The sequence below is a fragment of the Cicer arietinum genome, chromosome 6, assembly GCF_000331145.2.
Source record: "Cicer arietinum cultivar CDC Frontier isolate Library 1 chromosome 6, Cicar.CDCFrontier_v2.0, whole genome shotgun sequence".
NCBI lineage: Eukaryota > Viridiplantae > Streptophyta > Magnoliopsida > Fabales > Fabaceae > Cicer > Cicer arietinum.
Genome location: NC_021165.2, coordinates 20,715,576 through 20,737,736, shown reverse-complemented (window position 1 = coordinate 20,737,736; position 22,161 = coordinate 20,715,576). Strand labels below are relative to the sequence as shown.

The 22,161-nt window shown below is 29.5% G+C and overlaps 2 protein-coding genes across 2 annotated transcripts in view; both read right to left on the bottom strand.

Annotated features, from left to right (window-relative positions):
* Positions 1–2,689, bottom strand: part of LOC101502046 (uncharacterized) — a 3,751-nt gene extending 1,062 nt beyond the window's left edge. The window contains exons 1-4 of the mRNA XM_073370433.1: positions 1,949–2,689; positions 795–1,100; positions 533–712; positions 2–172 (exon numbers count right to left, since the gene is read on the bottom strand). Of these exons, the coding sequence (XP_073226534.1) occupies positions 2–172; positions 533–712; positions 795–1,100; positions 1,949–2,356 (1,065 nt within the window). The 5' untranslated portion in view covers positions 2,357–2,689. The remainder of the gene's footprint in view (position 1; positions 173–532; positions 713–794; positions 1,101–1,948) is intronic.
* A 9,730-nt stretch (positions 2,690–12,419) lies between these two features.
* On the bottom strand, positions 12,420–17,177 carry LOC101496235 (sulfite reductase [ferredoxin], chloroplastic). The gene is made up of 8 exons (XM_004505566.4): positions 16,835–17,177; positions 15,627–16,406; positions 15,241–15,537; positions 14,514–14,711; positions 13,713–13,847; positions 13,494–13,610; positions 13,241–13,399; positions 12,420–13,108 (listed from the first exon to the last, which is right to left on the bottom strand). The coding sequence occupies exons 1-8, from the start codon at positions 16,997–16,999 to the stop codon at positions 12,899–12,901; spliced, it is 2,061 nt and encodes a 686-aa protein (XP_004505623.1). The 5' UTR covers positions 17,000–17,177; the 3' UTR covers positions 12,420–12,898.
* Positions 17,178–22,161: the final 4,984 nt, after the last annotated feature.

Genomic DNA, 22,161 nt, shown 5'->3' with positions numbered 1-22,161 from the left:
CTTCCCAGAAATCTCGCGAAGCCTGAAGACCCTCCATCTCTTCCCTAACCTGACCTAGCATCTCCTGCATTTGGGACCATTGTTCTGTCTCAACTCTAACTTGCTCCACTATTCTTCTTACAATAGTCTTGCAATGTCCTGAACACAGGTTCCCTTCATATGACACTTTTTCCTGCATGATTTGTCAGTGCAGAATTTAATAAGAATTGAATTCACTCTTTCAATTCAGTTAGCCAAAAAGGTTGTCTTTTTAACTGAAAAGCGTTGACAATTCTGAAATTTTATATTTTGGTATATTATAAAAAAATGCAAAATCAATTCATGTCCATATTTTTCTTACTAAAAAAATGTCAGATCACCGGTGACTTGTCAACTCATTATTCAACTTGATATATCAACAAAAACTGGTCGACTATATTTTCGGATTTAGAAACAAAGAGACTAAAATCATGAATCAGTGAAAATAGGGGACTGAAAATGCATTTAATAATCTACAATCAACTAGTGAAGTGAAAAGAAAACAAGGATATGCCTGATGAGGTACTCTTATGGAAGAAGATGAATCTTGAAATTCAACTCTCTTGGAAGTTGAAGCAGAACTGGCAAGAGAACTACTGGCAGTGGACAAAACCATTGAATTGTATTCTTCTTCCATTCTTTGTAATAATATCCCCTTTGACAATCCCTCCATTTTCCTTCTCAGAATCTCCACCTTTAAAGTTCAATCAAATTCATGAGAAACTAACACCAAAAAAGGCAATAAGGCAAAACACTGTAGTTACTTTTTCACTTACATTCAGTTTTCCACTTGCAACAACACTATCATCACATTCAAATCTGCTACTTCTTCTAACTGACAAGCTAACATTTTCCATCTCTTCAAACTCCCTCAAATATATGCCATCTGATGGTCCTCCACCAATCTTTTCGAGCCGTCTCTGCAGAACACAGACTTGTTTGTCAAAATTTCTGATATTCCTTCTCTCAAAATCCTTAACTGCTGATCTCTTTTGCAACTTCTTAAGTTTCTCTGTCAACTCGTGAATCTCTTCATCCAAAACCATGTCAACATTTTTTCCTTCACAAATCTTTATTCTCCCCTGCATTCCATTTTCTAAGTTAAAAATCAAATCATGCAAACCATCATAAAGTAAATACAAAAACACAAGGCAGCTGAAATCACTGACAAATAGTACATTCAATCAGCCACTTGAGACATGATTAGGCCAATTCACTACATCAGCTATTACAATAACTACCCTACTTTCAAAAAAATTGGAAAATTACCCTTAGAAATTGCACCAAAATATAACATATCTTAGACAAACACACCGTACCTATTTATGTAACAAACCATAAAATAAAGTCAAACGGGTTCATATAAATTATAAATTGTTTCCAAAAACTATTATTCAATTGAGATTATTGAAAATAAAGTCAAATTAGCATATAGACATATCATAATTTGTTTGCATAACTCTCCCAAACAATATTACAAGTATTTATGTCACTACATAAACTCAAATAAGTCAATCCAAATAAGCCCTAAGTAAGATGTGTTTTAAGCTAAATAATATAGAAACACCTCTCAAAATGCAATTTTGAAAGCTCAAAGAAAAACCCAAATGAAAAATAAGTTGGATTGTCTTATTTGTGTTAACCCACTAACATAAGCACTTGTGAGTTGCGAGACTATTAGAGAGAGTTGATAGAAACAACTAATGACTTTTCGACATTTTTACCTAAGTGTACTATAATAACTAATGAAAAAAGCTTATAGCTAATATGAAAATAGTTTGACTTTTATTTTATCTTGTTATAAAAATAGCTTATACATGAGGACTTAATTAAAATATTTTGTCCAAACAAGGCATAACATAACATAACACAAGACAATGATAGAAAATGAAATTTGGAATGAGAAAACAAAGAGGAAAGTGGAACTAACAGAAACAAGAGTACGAACAACAGATCTTAGAGTTCGTTCCATCTTTGAACGAGTCCTTTGTAACTTGTTAACAGCAATCTCTTTCTCCATCCTCAACAAATTACACTCTGCTCTCAACATTTCCGCTTGAAACTTCCACTTCTCTTCCTCCAACGCCGACCCATCAATAACAACTCTCTCCCTCCTCTCTTCACAACGATCCAACAGCACTATTGGAACACTCATCGAAACTGAATCAGGTGCGCGTTTCTCTCGATCAAACAAAGTCCCCAACATGTTGATATCCCTCCGTGTGCCGGCGGCGGAGGAGGAAGGTGGTCTCCGGCGAGGACGGCGGTGGAAATGGAGGATTCTTGGGGTTGGAGGAGGTGGTGGATGGTGGTGCCATTTGGGTCTTCTTGTAGACATTTTATCATGCAGTGAAAAAGAAAGAAGAAGAAGGGGGGTTGAAATAAGGAGAGTGGGGGGGGTGGTAATAGTAACAGTGAGTAAGTGATAGGCGTGCAACCTCGTGAAGAGGAAGAACAGAGATTTTGAAATGAAAGGTTTGTGTGAGTATTGTTAATGACAACGTTACTATGTTGTGTGTGAGAGAGAGAGTTTTTTGGGTGTTATTTATTTCCCAACGTCGGGCACTGTCTCTTCATGGGAATTTGAAAAAGACTTTTTCTGGTTTGTCTCTGTTTTTTCCCCCAAAATATCCTTCCTTTCCCTCAATTCACTGCTATTCATTTCAAACACCCTTATGCCTAAACTGATGCTATCCATTAAATATCAGAATATGTGTATATAAAATATTCAACTCTCACACTCTGATAAATTTAAATTTGAATTTTCATTAAAAAATATTTAAATTTAATATTTGATGTGTTTCGAATATAATTACATTTCATTGAAAAAACCTACCGACAAAAAAGGAAAGAAATAACCAAGTGAGAAATAAAAGAGAGATGTAAAAATGAAGTAATTGATAAAAATTTGTATTTTTAAAAGTAAACTTTGAAAATAGTCGCTTAAAATGGTTTTTATTACGCGATACTAATACGACATTTATGTGGAGTATGATATATGTATGTTACGTTTCATCTTATATCCTATAAGAAGAAATCAATAGAAGGATTATTTTAATTAATATTTCTTATTTACAAAGATGTTTTTGCTATTTCACAATTTCTAAAGAAAAAGATTATTTATTACCCGTAATTTTAATATATTATTTTTGTTTCAAAACCAAGCATATTTAAAAAAAACTGAGATACCTTTAATATTTTTCAACTAAATTCTTTGAATAATTAAGATTATTTATTTTTATGGACTTCAATCTTTAAAATAAGATTTTAGATTTGAATATTGTGAATTATTAAAATGTGATTAAGAACAGATATCTATGTTCATTGAATTATACAGTTTTTTTTATTTTATAAATTGAGGTACTATTTCACTTTTAAGAATTTAGTTATCCAAAAAATATAAAGAAAATACTTTAAAAATGAATATATCTGTCTTAAATCCAAACATCAATTATTTAATTGGTTGTTTCTGTTAATATTTTATCTTAGAGTAGCTTACTAAAAAAGAATAGAGTTTGTAAGCGCATGTTTTAAAGGAGAGTCACACAAATTGTCAGTGAGTGATAAATATAAGTGGTCCGTGCCGTTTAAGGTAAGGCCATGCATTTTGGATTCTTTTTCTTCTTATACTGTCGGTCTGTTTCTTTAATATCTTTTAAATTCATACACTAATTCTACGTCAATGGAAGAAAAATAGTATGACAAATTAATATTAAATTATGTGAATTAAAAAATAATTAATATGGTTGGAAAAAAGTCGAAAGAAATTTTGTATATAAAAAGATAATAAAAAGAAATTAGGATGGTAATATGTATTCTAATAAGTGTATTATTATTTAGAAATATAAAATTGGTTTAGTGATTAGAATAGAATAGTTAAAAATTGAAAATACTAATAATATTAGAAATTATTATTATAAATCTTGCGCAAAATAAAAATTAGTGTATTATGATCGTGTTCTCAGTACCCTCAACAAGCTGTAATGCGATTTTTTTATTTTATTTTTGTCGTTGTTGAAGCAAGCTATTATACGATTCTAGAGCTTTTACTTTTGTCATAATACGATTTAAAAATAGGATAGTGATGTTCAATTTTGACTATTTCATTCACATCGTATTGTATAAAAACAACGGATATCTAATTATATGATGTTGTGGTAAGTTATGATCGGGTAAATGTACTCTTTTTATTCTCATATAGATTGATATATAATTTGGTAAAAATAAATAAAAATATTCATATTATAATTGAAGTAGGGGTGTGACACATTTCTTAAAAAATAATACATATTCTTAACCTTCTTGTTAGTACAGGAGTGCGCCTAAGAGTGAGGGTGAGTGAGGGTGAGTTAGGTGTTTAGAAATTTTTTTGTTTTTAGAGATTTAGTGTTTGATTTTTCTGATTTAAGATAGTGTATGGAAAAGATAAATGGCAGAAAAATAAAGAACACAAAGATATTATCCTGATTCCCCCTTATCACCAAGGGTACATCCAGTCCTCTTGCACACCACAAAAGATTTTCTACTATTGTTAGAATAAGTACAAGTCCCACCTTAGGACCTTTCTTACAAACTCCTAACAATCACCCTAAGATAGCACACCACTATCTTAGTTTACAAAACTTGAAGAAAGAACACCACTTTCCTCAATTTAAAACACTTGAAGAAAGTATACCACTTTCTTCAATTTACAACACTTGAATGGTTTAGCAATATGGATTTTGACTTGGATCAATATGATATAATAGGTGATGTACAATGATAACAATCCAATACAATTTCAAGTACACTAGAGAACTTTTCTCAATGATATGAAAATGTAAAATCTGTACTTGAAATATAAAAGTGAAACTTTGAATAAATCAAAACATTTTAGAAAGTTTGTTCAAAGTTTGTTCAAGGTTTGGTTGTTGTTTGATCTGAAGTTATGGGGTATTTATACTCCATAAACATCTCTTCAGATTCGTGGTCATTGATCCAAGATGTTTGATGAAAGAATACAATGATTTGGAGCCATTCCAGATCTGAAAAATTGTATTGCTTCCAGTTGTATTCGAATACAGGATGTGTGTATTCGAATACACATCTTTGTAACGTTCAAAAATATTCAAAAATTACACCTTGTATTCGAATACACATGTGTGTAGTCGAATACAGATTAGTGAAAATTTGCCACTGACTTACTTTGTATTCGACTACAAAAGGTTGTAGTCGAATACATATATGAGGATTTTGGCCACTGACTTGATGTGTATTCGACTACACATAGTCGTAGTCGAATACAACTTTGAGACTTTTGCTTCTGACTTGCTTTGTATTTTGTCAAAAATATTATTTTCAAACATTATTTATATATTTTTACTTTTTGAAAATCCTTTTGATGCATATGCTAAAATGAAAGGTTCTCATGTGCATTTGAAATATACGAATATTAGATTGCATCATGTACCTTTACATTATAAAACTTCTAGCATATTTGACCATAGTTGTCTTTGATGTTTGACTTCTTTTTGAGCTTGCAACTTGATCACTTTCCTTGGTCATTCATTGTCTTCATCAAAAACATGTATTTTACATTCTCCCCCTTTTTGATAATGACAAAACCTTGTTGTTGTTGTGACTTCAAAGTGTTTGATCGTTTTAATCTTTCTCCCCCGTAATACATGTTTACTCCCCCTTTGAGCTTGAGTTCATGTCATCATATTTTAAACATTTTGAAGACCTACAAAAGTTTTTAACAAAAATATACCAAAACAACATACCAATTTTCTCTCCCTTTTGACTTGATCAAAAAGAAAAAAAAAACAACAAACAAAATACTAAGCATCTATAGGGAAAATCGCGAATATATATTAGAATACAATATTAGAAATTTGTTTTAAAACGAATTTTAAAAAAAATCCACATGTAAAGCACATATTCATAATTACAAAGTACAGAAACATCAATGAATCAATTTTATCAACATATTAAGTGAAGATTTTAGATCTTGAAGAGAAATGAATTACAAAGTATCAATACCTTGTATTAGTACCTTTCTTTATCCATATGTAATGCCCTCTTGGAACACTAATGTTTCTAATATGACATGTATTAGGTGTATGACCATGAAGACCACAATAAGAACAAGTAGGATTAAATCTACTATTAGTAGCATATGTATGAGATTTATTTTGAATAATTTTCTTATTATAAAGATCATCCTTTTTCATAAGTATAATCTTTTCTTGATTAGATTGACTACTTGCTTTAACAAAAATAGTTTTGTTCAAATTTGGTTTATCAAATTTTGAATATCCAAGACCACTTTTGTCATTCGAGTATCTTTGCATATTTAAAACATTTTTCAATCCTAATTGTCCCTTTTCGTATCGTTCAATCACCCTATTTAATTGAACAATTTTGAAAGAGAGGGAATCACATTTATTGCATGCAAAATTCTGTTTTAGTTTTTCAGAATTTTTCTCCATAATATCAACTTTTTCTTGTAAACTTGAGATTTGTTTCTTTTGTGTTGATACTAGTTTACACAGATCTTTACATTCAATAAGTAATTCCTTTATTGCGTTTTGAGCATCATTGTATTCTATAATTAATTCATTATTAGTCTTATTATAATGAGGAGAGTCTATATTACTAACCTCTTTTTCATCTGATTGATGCGAGGCCATTAATGCAACATTGGCGCATTCTTCACTTTCTGTTTCTGAAGATGAACTTACTTCATTGTCTTCCCAAGCTATGTATGCCTTCTTGAAGTCTTTCTTTCTGTTGAAATTCTTCTTAGCAATATTTGGGCAGTCTGCTTTAATATGTCCTTGTTTTCCACATTCGAAGCAAGTGAAATTTTGATTTGATGTAGAATTATCTTTCTTCTTGAAGCTTTTCTTTTTGAATGTTCTGTCGTTTTTAAGAAATTTACCAAATTTCTTAACAAGAAGGATAATATTTTCATCTTCATCTGAATCATTCTCTTTGCTTTGTTCTCTTGATTCAGTCTTTAACGCAATATTTTTGTTCTTCTTTTCTTGACTTTCATTTTGTTCTAGCCTTCCAAGTTCGATTTCGTGCTCTTGAAGTTTTCCAAATAGTGCAGAAAGAGACATTTTGGATAGGCTTTTCTTTTCGGATATTGCTGTAACTTTTGGTTGCCAGGCCCTTGTCAATGACCTTAGTACTTTTAGATTTAGTTCATCATTGGTGAAGATTTTTCCAAGTGCTGTCAAGTGATTTGTTAAGTGGGAGAACCTTTTCTGCAAGTCTAGAATAGACTCTCTGGGCTGCATTCGAAACAACTCATATTCTTGTGATAGTGTGTTGAGTTTAGATCTTTTTACCTCAATGGTGCCTTCATGAGTTATTTCCAGCGTATCTCATATTTCTTTTGCTGTTTTACAGTGAGATATGAGGAAAAACTCATCCATTCCTAGTGCAGATTGTAATATATTCTTAGCCTTTTTATCGAAAAGCACTTTTCTTTTATCCTCATCAGTTCAAGAATTTTTTATCTTTATTACTTCTTTGTTATTGATGACAGTTTTTGGAATGTGAGGACCATTTTCAACTGCATCCCATATGTCGTCTCCTTGTGCTTCGAGATACGCTTGCATACAGATTTTCCAAAAATCGTAGTGCTCTCCAACAAAACATGGTGGCTTGGTAGTGCTACCACCATCTCTAAAAACAGGTTGTGCGGAAGCCATGTATATTTGATCGAGGAGTAAGTTACCTTAACCCGCTCTGATACCAATTGTTAGTACATGAGTGCGCCTAAGAGTGAGGGTGAGTTAGGTGTTTAGAAATTTTCTTGTTTTTAGAGATTTAGTGTTTGATTTTTCTGATTTAAGATAGTGTATGGAAAAAATAAATGGCAGAAAAATAAAGAACACAAAGATATTATCCTGGTTCCCCCTTATCACCAAGGGTACATCCAGTCCTCTTGCACACCACAAGAGATTTTCCACTATTGTTAGAATAAGTACAAGTCCCACCCTAGGACCTTTCTTACAAACTCCTAACAATCACCCTAAGATAGCACACCACTATCTTAGTTTACAAAACTTGAAGAAAGAACACCACTTTCCTCAATTTACAACACTTGAAGAAAGTATACCACTTTCTTCAATTTACAACACTTGAATGGTTTAGCAATATGGATTTTGACTTGGATCAATATGATATAATAGGTGATGTACAATGATAACAATCCAATGATCGGGTAAATGTACTCTTTTTATTCTCATATAGATTGATATATAATTTGGTAAAAATAAATAAAAATATTCATATTATAATTGAAGTAGGGGTGTGACACATTTCTTAAAAAATAATACATATTCTTAACCTTCTTTTGTGAACATGTAAAATCATAGGAAGGATGGGATATAATATATTTATCTATTATTAATTTATTATTTTCTGTCAAAAAAATTATTCTTTTCATTGTGGAAATTAAATAAAAAAAAGACAAGGTATTTTCTATTTTTCATTTAATTACACCATACAATAGTATATAATTATTCTAATTAATTATTTTCTATACATGTCTTTTATTTATTTTCTTTTTTATCTAATTTTTTAATTTCTTCATATTCCCGTATATACCGAACAAATATAGCAAGGGTATATATATTTTTGGTACAGTATATTACTATATTAATTAGAAAAGAATACAAAAGAAACTCATGACTTCAAATTAAAATTCATGATTCAGTCCAAAATATAAAATTAAGTATAATTATAATATTAATTTTAATAAATAAATTATTTTTTATATATAGGTATACAAACCATATTATATCCAAAAACTTGTTTTAGGTATAATATTTACTTATTGAATAGATTGGTTTAATAAACTAAAAACTATTTTTCTAGTAATATATGTTTGACCTCTTTAACTAAGTAGCTTTTTAAATAACTTTGATAGCATCATTTACAATAAATCTACTCTAATATGAGTGGCATATCCTCATCCCAAATATACATCATCAAAAGTATTCAATATTACAAGAAAATAGTTAATTTTTGAGAAATAAAAACTTAGGAAATGAACTAATTTTTTTTTATTTCAATTTTCGAATAACTTTTTGAGAATTCTGATCTACTAAAAAAAAAAATTGGCCGCAAATATTCATCTGAAAACCGAAAGTTTCCTACAGTACCAACTGAATTGTGTCTAACAAAATTAATAATATTATTACACTTTTGATTAGTAAGCTCTAGTAACTAACAGTAATTAAAATATTTTATATAGGTATGTACTATGCATTGTTGCATATATAATTTATAAATTTCCACTATACTTTATAAAAGAATATAATATCCACACACGTACAAAATTTTCCATGGAGTAACGTGCAAGTATGCACTGATATTTTGAAAAATAGAAAAACTAAGGTTAAAATGAATCTCTCAAGAACACACAATAGGAGTGAGAATCTCTTGGGTATCTGATTGTGTTTGATTGGTTATTATCATTTCCAATTTAAAAGAAACCAAACCCCACTAACACATTGGCTTAAATATATAGGTGGATCAAGTAAGATCTGGACCAATATGTTTAAATACACCACGGCCAGGGTGGAACATGTATCGAAGTGCTTTAGTTACATTTCCAATTTCAACTGTTTCCTCTTCCTCTATTTTTGTTTTTGTCATAAGCTGTTTTATCATGCATGGTTTTGAATTCACCATCGATTTTGCTTCTTTCTCCCTTTTTAAATAGTCTGGACTTTGAATTTAAGGAAACCATATTTTATTTTATTTTATTTAAAAATCACATTTTATTTATTATTAAAGTAAAGCCTTGAATAGTATTTAAGTTATAAATTGTATTTTTTTTAAATAGCCAGCAATTAATAGTTAATTTTTGTTATCATTATTTCTTTTTCACTTCAATTCTCTCAAATTAGCAAATTATCTTATGACTCTTTAAGTTAGAAAATGGTTGAGTCGAGTTTGGTTTTGAATAATCACATATAATAAGGACTTTTTTTTTTTTGGGTAGGATTGATATGTTAGATTAATTATTTAATTAATTATTTATATATTTAATTAATTATTTATATATCGATGATAGTCAATCAATTGGTTATTAAGCACTAAATTAATTGATGAATGTGTCTAATTTTTGTTTATGAATTAATAAAATGTTAAGAGTTAGACATTTTTATTATGCTCAACGAGAGACCATTAGATGATTAATCTGATGTTTTAAAAACTTAAACGACTATTAGAGTAATTCACCTCTTATTTTTGTTCACTCAAAGTGATCACTCGAATCTTAAATATACAACATTTTTTATAATTCTTATAATGTAAATATATAATGATTTGTATTTATGATTACCGTCAAATCTATAATGACCTACCATTTTAAAAAATTTGAATGATTTATAAACTTACTTAAATGATTATTTTATATTAACGTTTTTAACAAAATAATTTTTTTATGATTTAACGTGACTTTTTTTGATAATATAATATTATATGATAATCATTTTTGCCGTAATTATAAGAAGAAGAATGCATGCATTAGTTTGACTCATATATATAAGAAAATGTCAATTATTTTATCCACATTTAATGTCATTGTTCCAAAAACATCCTTATAAGAATGTGTTTGGATGATGAATATTTTTTTTGAGAGAATATAATTTTTTAGGGTAATTCAAGTTGTTCCACATAAATTGTCTTATCTGGATAATGAATTTGAAGAACTTTTAAAATAATTTTCTTAGGCATTTAATCCGAGCTAAATATAAGAAAATTCAAATACCACATAAAAATAAAGAATTTGAAACTCTGTTTTCACCTTTTAATACATAAATCTCAAAAGAGTCTATAATATTTTTATATTTATAATTGTCTCTATATATTTTAAAATTTACATATTATCCCCAATAAAAAATTTATTTTTTGACAATTGGTCTCTATAAAATATTCAAATTTACATTTTGGTCCCTAAAAATTGCAAAAACAGTGCTCCAACTTTTCAAAATTTCAGTTTTGACCCATATTAAATTTTCATGTTCGCCCCAAAACTTTTGAAATTTATAAATATGTTAAACAAGTTTTTAGTCCCTATAAAATTTTACTATTTTATTTTTAGTCCTTGTAAAAATGTTCTTCATCTTTTAGTCCTTGAAAAATTTTCATTTTCATTTTTAGTTTCTGATTTTAAAACAACTCTTGCAAATTTCTAAAATTTTTTAATAATATTTTTTTTATAAATTTTAGGACATGCTTAACAAATTTCTTACAAAAATTTAGAATTGTTCAATCCAAACAACATAATTTATAAATGAAGGGAATACAGTAGAATTGTAGAAATATTTTAATTGCTTAGAATTTTTAATTATTTTATTCAAACACTCTACTATTATGAGAAGATGTCCACCGATTAATAAATGTATTTATTTTTTTACATGAATTAAAAAATAAATTCACTTAATTATTTATTCTAAATATGTATTTTTTGCTTATAATTAGGCGCAAAAAAAAACTTATTTGAACTCTATTTTACAATAAGATTTTTAACGTAAATTTTTTATAGGTGATTTATACGGAGGGAGGGTAGAAAGTAGAAACGCTTCTTCTTTTTTCAGCTTGGTATAATAATCCTTTATCTTGCATTTAGACCATGTTGTCCGATGAATTGTAGTACCCTACATATTATACTAATACTATATAGTATTTATTTTTGCCGCATGAAGAGTTTCATAATGTTACCGTTACAATTTGTCTTCTTCTTATAACCAAGAAGTTAGATGCCAATTAGGTAAACAAAGTTGAATTTCCAACAAAATTCGAAGACAGTGTTGCCTAACACATCTTCCCAATAGAAGTATCTAAGATATCCGAGACAAGTCAATATATTTATATGAACACAATAGTCAAAATATTTAAATAACTCTACATGATCTTTGTTGTTTTAAAAAATTAAATTAATATTTTAATTTGAAATAAATTTAAGTGCAAATATTAAAGTATTAAAATTGGATTAGTGGAGGCCACTTAAGGGATTCATTTTAAGGAACGGACATTGGAGCATGTGGCATGTGATGACCACTCAAGAAACTCACAATGAACAAATTAAGAGACAATGTCACAATGCAATGGAGATCATAGTACTCGTCAATTTCCTGTCTTGCCAATCTGCTGTTGTCAAATTTAGTTCTCCTCAGTTTATTTACTTGCACATTTATAATTAGTCAATTGTCTCGTGTTTTTCATATTCTGTCATTTATTTCTACATCAAAGTCATTTTCATCAATTTACATTCTATTAAGCTGTTCTTGTATCAATTTCTGTTAGTATTGTCAAAGATAAAATAAAATAAAAAATAAAAACCTCCCAAAAAATAGACACAATTGAAAGATCGAACTCAAACACATGCTCAATGAACCAAAATCGTCTTTATAAAAACTGAGTACGTGCACATAGATCATGATAAATGAAATACTTGCATTCCAGCTATAACACATCATATGGTTCCCAAATGCACCATAATATGTAGCTAATCACTAATATTATTACAATTAATAAATCCTGATTGATGAACTTTATTATTGGAGCAAAAACAAAACTGAGTAACAGATCTTATCAAACAGGATTAATTGAAGACGAAAAACCAAAAGTTGTGGAAAACCCAAAAAAAATATTACAGAAAGGCTTATTTTTTGTCTTCAGAAAAACTCAATGAAAATTAAGCACCAAAAGACTCTAGCTGAAAGCTTGTTTTATACAAAAATGATAAAACCAAACATTAATTAGTCTAGCCTCAGGGTTACCACACAGTAACAGCACTGAGAGTTTTGCTCAGTCGCCATTCCAGTCAACCAAAATGTAACATCAGGTACATCTTCATTAGCCAAGTCAATTAAAATTCACCTTTTCCATTTTGGTTGGAAGCAACATAATTGCGGATAACTTCTATGGCCAACTGATGAGCAGTCTTGTTTTGAAGCTTAGCTAACTCATCGATTGCTTCGTATGTCTCCTTATCGGTAAAAAGCTTCAGGTTGTGGCGTGATGGTGCTACTACTGGACCCTCCCATTTCTCAATATATTCTTTAAGCTTCTCAAATCCCTATAAACAGAAAATGGTATCATTTTGGCCACAAACATACTCATGACTCACAATAATCACCTCCAATATTAAAAACAAAGTTAAAAAGAAGGCTTCAATATGCAAACAAAAAGTATATAGGTCAAAAGTTACCACTCGGGTTGTGAAGTTGCCAAATGATTCTTTAGATTGACGCTTTTGCTTCCAATGATAAAACAATGGCTCCAAAACTTTTTCAAGGTCTTGAAGCTTCACCTTGTCCATGAAACTTCGAGCTAATGATGTTTGGGCACTGCTTCCTCCAAGCCAAACCTGTATCAGGAAGGAGGGAGAGAGAAAGGTGGTCAAGACGAATTTTTGGAATTTTCTAGTAACCATAAGTGGGTTGAGCCACTGATTAACAAACCTGATAACTATTTGGGCCGTCACCAACCAGTCCAAGTTCAGCCATATACGGTCTAGCACAACCATTAGGGCAGCCAGTTATCCTTACAACCACAGATTCGTTATACTTCAGACCAACCTGAATTGGGAAGAGGTAATTAAAAAGTTTCCTAATTAGTGATCTCCATTATATCAGTAGTGTCATTTACTTCAGTACTAAACTTTTGTCTGGCAGCAATACCTTCTCAAACATGGCTCGAATCCGCTTAAGAATATTTGGTATCCCACGTTCAGCTTCAGTAATTGCCAGGGGACATAATGGGAAAGCAGGGCATGCCATTGCCGTTACATTAAGGGGATCTACATATTTAGGTTGCTATTCACAGAAAAACATGGTCATTATAGATCTAATAATGAAAAACAGCAATATCATAGAAGGGAAAAAGAAAAGTAAAATAATTAAAAGTAAAAAATAACTAACAATTAGAATGAAGTCAGGCAAAAGTGGTCTTAAAAAAACTAACCAATGTTCAACCAAATATAACAAAGTAAACTTCTGTTAGAATATATTAAAATATCTCGTAATATATTGATTTTATCTAAGAGTAATTTAGGGTAACTTAGATTATTTCTTAAAAATGGATCCCACAATTCCTTATACAAAAGCATCAGTAAAAATAAGTGAGTGGAAAACATTTCCCCAGTACACCTATAAAAATTAGGTCATCACAGAAGCAGCAGCTAATCAGATTTTTAAGCACCAAAAAAATACAAATGGATATCCCTGTTATAACGGAATAGTTAATATACTGTGGGGGCATGTAAGAATAATTTACATGTTTCTAAACGCAACGCAGTGAAAGGATGAAACTACTAATTATGACCTCTAAATGACACAATGTAGGGCTAACAAACAATATCAAATGTCAAACGAGTAGAGACAAGTGAATTCAATATTTTATTAACAAATACAGCTTAACACAAACAATTAGGGCAAGGGTATGATCTCTTAATCTGTTAAAATTAAGCTGGAAAACCTCACCAGCAGACCGGCCTGAGAAAGAATGGTAGTGATGGGACGTTTCCAGGCAGCACGAATATCAGTCAATATGATGTTCTGATTTGGAGTGATCCTAACATTCAAATGATACTTCTCAATAACCTCCCTCAATGCCGTTTTCATTTTTCCACCAATACGACCACTGTCAACATGAAGCCCACAATATAATCCACCATCTCCCTGGAAGATAAAATTCAATAAGCACATAAGAACATGGAGCTACAAAGAATGTATCACCAAAGAATGGGGTACCTGCAGATAACTTAGCCACATAAAGGAGATTTTACTGTAGTTCTCTCATAGTCACACATCAAAAAATTTATATGCACATTTACAGTTAAATGGGGTAACCAAAATCTACAAAACATCAGAACTAACTATTAACTTCATTTAACTACTCGTCCATATATTTTGTCTGTTTCTATGTTATGCCTAGCATACCTTTTCAGGTAAAACAGAACTGAAACAAGTGTACACTTTGCAGGTGAGATGGCATGCATGAAATCCATTATTGTCATATCAGCTATTAAATCCATGAAAAGACATCAAACATGTCAAAAACTTATTCACCAACTTTCTCATCATTTGGAACTTAAAAGTCTATGTAACTATGAATCACGAATGGCGTGCATCAACAAACAATAGTATAAAGTGTAACTACAAGCAAGCATATATACATTGATATTCTTCACTCATCTAGAGAACCAACCTGCTGATGCCATCCAAGATAACTTTTGAATTCCCATTCTGGCAAGCTGCGGAAAGGTTCGAACTTCTTGCCATAGTATTGCTCAACTACATTTCTGAACTTTTCTATTCCCCAAGAGTCAATCAGATATTTCATTCTACTGTACTTGCGGTCATCTCTTCTCCCATTTTCTCGTTGTGTAACAACAATTGCTTTCACTGCATACAAAATATCCTCTTTTGGCACATAACCCAATGGTTCAGCCAAGCGAGGAAAAGTGGATTCTAACCTATGTGTTCTTCCCATCCCACCACCAACCTGCAAACAATAATTACAAGATCCCAGTTACTCAGCTATCCTGATAGCAGAAAAATCATTCAATCAACAGTTATTTAAATTTATCTTACATATAAGTTGAACCCTTGAGGTTCCCCATCATCATCGGTAACAACAACAACACCAATATCATTTGTGAGAATATCCACAGAGTTATCAGTCGGCACGGTAACTGCAATTTTGAATTTCCTCGGCAAGAACTGAGTTCCATAGATAGGCTCAGGTGAATCTGGGAAGTTTGTTCCATGAGAATTGTCATTTCGTGCCTGAACTACCTCAGGAGGTTCTGCTGACATAATTCTTTCCCCATCTACCCAAATATCATAATAGAAACCAGATTGAGGAGTCAAAAGTGCAGCAATGTTCTCTGCAGTTTCTTGAGCAAAGAGGTAATCTTTCCTCTTAATTGGAGCAGCAGGAGCAAGCACATTCCTATTGAGGTCACCACACGCACCGAGACTTGAGCCCATATTTCTAATAATGGTACCCATAACCGTTTTAAGGTCCTTCTTAACCACACCATGGAGCTGAAAAGTTTGTCTAGTAGTCAAACGAAGCGTCCCAATTCCAAACTGATCAGCAAGATCATCCATGGTCAAGTAAAGTTGGTTTGAAACTTTACCACATGGGTTCTTAGTACGTATCATAAACGAGTAAGTTCTAGAGCCACGCTCGTCTCTGTTGTACTGTTGATAACTGCCATGAAACTTGATCAACTGTGTAGCAGGTTCGCTTAAATTAGGTGCATCTGTCAACATATCCTCGTTAAGAGGATATCTAATAAAATTGCTTTGTTCCTTAAATATCTCAACTTTGCTTCTCTTCTCAGTGGCAGTTTCAGACTTAGCAGGCTACAAAGAAATTTCAACCACAACAACAACAAGTTCATAAACTCATGAAAATGAAACTCAACATTCCAGAATCCAAAGTCTAGCTACCACATTATAATTACTTACTTTAAAAAATAAAATAAAAAATCATACTCTAAAATAAAATATAAACAAAAAAATTATCTGAAAGGTGGATGTATTTGGTGTATATTTTAGACTACATACATTCATCAACTTTTGATATAAAAGTTTTGTTTATATTTCGTTTCTCTTTAAAACATTAACGGAACTACCAATTAAAGTTTAATTAGAGAGTAACCGAAGTATTATCGAAGAAATGAGTAATTAATAATCGTGGATTATTGAAAAAGCATAAATGAGAATACATTAGTAATGTTAAACATGAAAAATGAAATGAAATAAGGAAGGGTGAGATGATGAATAGAAACCGTGGAAACAGCTCGTATGAGGGATGAGGAGGAGCGAGTGGATGAAGGAACGGAGAGAACATTGCGAGTGAGAGAAGATGCGGCGGATGAGGACCTTAAACCATGGTAGGTCGGGATCTGAAGCTTGGGGTCCCTGAGTGCCGCTGCTGCGAACGACGTCGTCATGAGTTGCTGAGCAACGAAGAGTGAAAATTGGAAAGGGAAAAAGAATGAAGAAGAGGAAGAGGGTTTATGGTTGCGTTGTTTCTCAGAATGAAAAGAAAAGAAGGAGAACAGTGTGTGAGTGCTATTTGATGCTACTACACAATAATAATATCCGTAATTTCTGTAAATTTTTAAGTTTAAGTATTTAGATAACACAACTTATAGTAGTGTGAATTATTACTTTCAAATGGCGAAATGAAAATTGTATTGTTGGTTTGATTGAAAAGGCGATGGCAAAGTTGGTTTTGTATCTTGTGTATGCGCAGCCACGTGCTTACCACGAACATATTCCCAAGTGTTATTGTTCGCTTATGACGTACGCGCTCACGCACCCCACGCTCCTCCTTCGCCGCTAAAACTTGGCATTTCAAGAATTTATTACTAGTTAACTTAAGAGTATGTGGAAATAAACGAGTCCAAACACAAATTTTGGGTGAAAATCTTATTCTTTACAATTTTAAAGTTTGAATTGTAAACTTTTTATTTTTTCTTATATTTGAATTCTTAACGAATATCATCGTATATTTGTTAACATTTCTCAAATATTAAAAATACGATTATCAATTATAAAATCAAATTTTAAATTGTGAACTCAACTTTTAAAATAAAAAATAAGGACACCAAAAAATATCAAAGAAAACACTAAAACATAGCATAGGATTAGTCATCAATGGTTGAACTCATAATTGAAACATTTGCTTATAGTCACCACCAAAATTGTAATTTAATATATTCAAGCATACTAATAGCGATAATAACCTTTTAAAAAAAATATTTGAGAATTTTTAGTTTTTCATAAAGATCAAACGAATACATCCACACAATTTGTAATTGATAGTGAATCCTTCTTTTTTTTTCAAAAAAGGCATGCACATGACCAACAAGATTATTGGGCATCACAACTAATATCCAAAATATTAATCACCAAACCCAAAATATTCCATACATTAGACAATCAATGAATAAATGTTGAGATGTTTCTTCAAAGTCACGTCCACCACTACAAAGTTGATACTTCAAATTGACCACACAATATTTAAGAAGGTTATCCTTCATGGATAGTTTATCAAAAGGAATCGCCAACACAAATAAAGACACCTTCGACGAAATCAACTTTTTACAAAAAACATCATACAAGGGTGAATCGTTCAGGTCAAGGTCTTCCACCAACCTTTGATAAGTTCATTTGATCGTAATTTCGACACCAAAAAATACATCACACTCTGCAATCAGATCCTCCTTCCATTGGAAGAGTGGATGCCTCCGAGCCCACCACCCCATCCACATCTCTCAACATATCAAAAAAAGACACATTTTTATCATTTGTCACACTGTATAATCTACTAAGTAAATCCCTTAAAACTAGACTCCAGTCAATGATCATCCTAAAAAATAAATGTGTTTCTACCATTATCAACCAGTTTAACTACATTGATAGAAAAATCAACTAACCTAATCACCTATACACCCATTGTCCATCTTTGGAATATCTTTCCACCACACTAAATCTCTACTAGTCCTTCCCCCAACTCTTTCGTTCACTAACCCATAAACAATGCTATTATGTGAAAAGAAGATAAAATATAATACGGTTTCTCTATAAATTTTGTTTACCAATTTTGTGATAATATAATATATATATATATATATATACATCGTCTATGTAATTTAATTTTACATTGACAAGTAATAAAAATAAAATCTTTTAGTAATTTTAAAATATTTAAGTAATTTTTTAAACACGGTTTTAAAATAATTTTACTCTAATAATACACCTATTTATAACTCATATGATTATTAAACACGTTAAAATTATCAAGAAAACACAAGTGACAAATTACTAACTTAAGACTTAAAAAAAAAACAAAAAAAAAATATTTTTTTTAAAGGAAATTACTAACTTAAGACTTAAGACTTAAAAATATTTTTTCAAATTAACATGTTCATTCCACTCACTCAATTAATTTGTTGTCTTGTATTTATGCTATTTATTATTTATCGGTCAAAATAAGTTTGTTCTTTTCATTAGGTTAATGTTTAATCTATTAACTTATCATATAAATTTTGCTTTATTTTGATAATTATTTTGTATTCCGTTTTAATATACAATTTTATTTATGTTAATCAAATTAGTCATTTCCTTCAAATTTATATTAACTTTTCCTACATGTCATTAGTTGTGGCCCATTTCTTCTTCAAATTAAGGTTCTATTCATCTTTTTTCTCTTCATTCTTCACATTCTTGCATCAAATTATGTTAGTCATTTATGTCAATTTTTGTTGTGAACTTTGCTTACATAGCATTGGTTGTGGTCCTCTTTCTTCTCCAAATTAGGATATTATTCATCTTTTTCTTCTTCATTCTTCATCTTCCCATTTACTCTCTAAAAAAATAAAAATAAAATAATGAGAATGGAAATATCATAGAAAAAAAATTAACCCAAAGAAAATAAGATAAACATGTTTCGAGCAAAATAAGGGACAAAGTAACATATAATTCAAAACATTTGAGGTTAAATCAAAACATCCAAACTCTGGAGAAAAGATAAAACTTTAGGCGACACTCCAATAAATTTGAAATTTAAAATCCTCAATTTTTTCAAACCTTTAACATGAAAAGAAAGACAATGAAATAACATCTTTAAACATGAAAACGAAGACAACACTTCATAATAAAAAAAAATAAAATAAGAATCAATTGAGAAATAACCTTTGCTCATGCAGAGAAAAAGAGGCTAAACACAAATATTCTTATATGTTTGTATATTTTGGTTACATTTGTACTTTTTTTTTACTAAGAATAAGGGCCTGTTTAATTCACATTTAAAAAAATTTATTTTAGTATTTTAAAATTTAAAAACTAAAAAACTTGTTTGGATTACTTGTTTTTAAAAACTGTTTTATAAAACTATTTTTAATATTATACTTTTTAAAATTAAAAAAGCAAAACAGATGAAAGATTTATTTTTTATTTTTCAGTTTTTTTAACTCTCTAATAAAAAACTGTTTTAAAAATTGGAATGGCCAAACATTTTTTTTTTAAAATTTCTTTTTAGAAACAGTTTTCTAAAATTTATTTATAAAATAATTTTTAAAAACTAAAAAATAAAACACAATCAAAAGACTCTAATTCATTTTGACTTTCTAATTCATTCATTTCGACTTTCGTATCTCAAAATATATTTGTATTTTAGTGAGTGAAAACAATTTTAACACATTTTACTTGAATATGAATAAAATATATATCAAAAAATTGAATTAAAATAAGAAAAAAAACCTAAAACACCAGAAGTGTTCTGGAAACTCGCTTCCCACACACCACCCCTACCTTTCTATTTTTACATTTATTGTTTTTGCATCAAGAATTATTTTATTTATGCAACAAATGTCAAAACAAATACACACACTTCATCTTATTGGTCACTTTATACTTTCAAATTAATTTGTAAGAATACCTATATTTTGTTTTCATAGTCAGTGAGATTAACAAAAGAAAAAACTATTAAATTATTGTCCAACATTTTTATTTTTAATTCTATTGAAATATATTAAGTTGATGTATTAAAGTTGCTTATTTTTATTAGACGACGATGTAAAATGATTTTATATGTTTGTACATATAAATTAAATTACTTTTTATATACTAATTAATTATTAAATAATTATTATCTTTTTTTTTTATTTTTTTTATTTTATTTTTTTCTCACTTTTGTTTCACTCTCCTATCTATCATTTATAAACCTAATAAAGTGTAAAAAAGTAAAAATTAAGTTATTCTCATTTAGTTTTGTCAAGAATTAAAAGTTATTTTCATTTTTTTAGAGATTAAATTGAATCTTACAATTTTTCTGAACGAATAGAGCGAATTTTTACTCTTAAGTAAAAAAATAAAAGATATATTTTAGGCTACATGAATTAACGCATATTGATAACTAGACAAGGTTAATTAACTAAAAAGAATTATGTAATAAATTACTAGCTAATATATAGATATATACATGCACCCTAGGGACGTGGTCTTAAACTTACACAAAGCGCGTTTAGCAAAATCATCTGAAGGACATCAATAAAAGCTTGTGATTTTAGGGTGGGTTGGTGGCACACACTCACGAACCTGGACTGAATCTTGGGCAGTTGCCACTAAGCTGGTTTGTGATTCTCTATATATATATATATATATATCTATATTTGAATTCTTTAATGACTTTATATCTGTTTCTCTTTTAATTAATTATTTTATTTTCAAAATAATTTTTTATTAATTAATTTACTTATTAATTTTATTTTAAAATACTTTAAAGTTATCGATCAATTTCTTTATTGATAATTTATATTTTCACTATACCCCGGTACAAAATTGACTATGGTATTTTCAAGTGTGGTTAGATTAAAATTTATTATGTCATTAAAATTGATTATAATTAAATTAGAATTTATAATTTTAATGTTTAAACATAGTTGACGAAGACTCCATAATGTTTGTTCTATTAAGAAACATCAAATATTTTAGAGACATCAAATGAATATTGTATAGAAGATCTAAGATTCAATTTCTGTTATTTAATATTTTATTCTCTCTCCTTTAACAAATTAACAGTCGATAAGAAAACAAATAAAAACAATAAGTTAGTTACATTTAAAAATAAGAATGTTTACAGTATTTTATTTATAGTTTTTTTTTTAAAATAAAATTTCAAACAATTAACCGATTTAGATAGTTTTTATAAAAAAATATTTGAAGTATTTTACTTTTTTTATACTAAATTTAAAAATAATACTTAAAATGATAAATTATTTTGATTAGTTTTTTATAAAAATCATTTTTTAAGGATATATTTTTTTAAAATTATATAATTTTTAGGCTAAATAGCATTTGCGGTAGTTTAACTTAATTTCAGTTAAAGTTTTAGTAAATTATCTTCTTTTTTCTTCCCGATTTAGTTATTTATTTTAATTTTAAGTGACAATTTGATCTTTTATATTTTAAAATGTCAACAATGTTATCTTTTTTTATTTATTTATAAAAATTCAAAAAATTCATCAAAATTTTCAAACAAAACCCATAAAATTAATTATTATCTTCAATATAATGCAAATTTAATCAAATTCATAACTTAAATATT

Bases quoted from the DNA above. Each gene is read 5' to 3' on its own strand.
- LOC101496235 (XM_004505566.4), bottom strand. From the start codon at position 16,999: ATGACGACGTCGTTCGCAGCAGCGGCACTCAGGGACCCCAAGCTTCAG. The intron at 16,407-16,834 runs GTTTCTATTCAT...ATTTCTTTGTAG, and splicing joins TCATACGAGCTGTTTCCACG to CCTGCTAAGTCTGAAACTGC. The intron at 13,611-13,712 runs GTATTGCTGCCA...TTCCCAATTCAG, and splicing joins TTCGAGCCATGTTTGAGAAG to GTTGGTCTGAAGTATAACGA.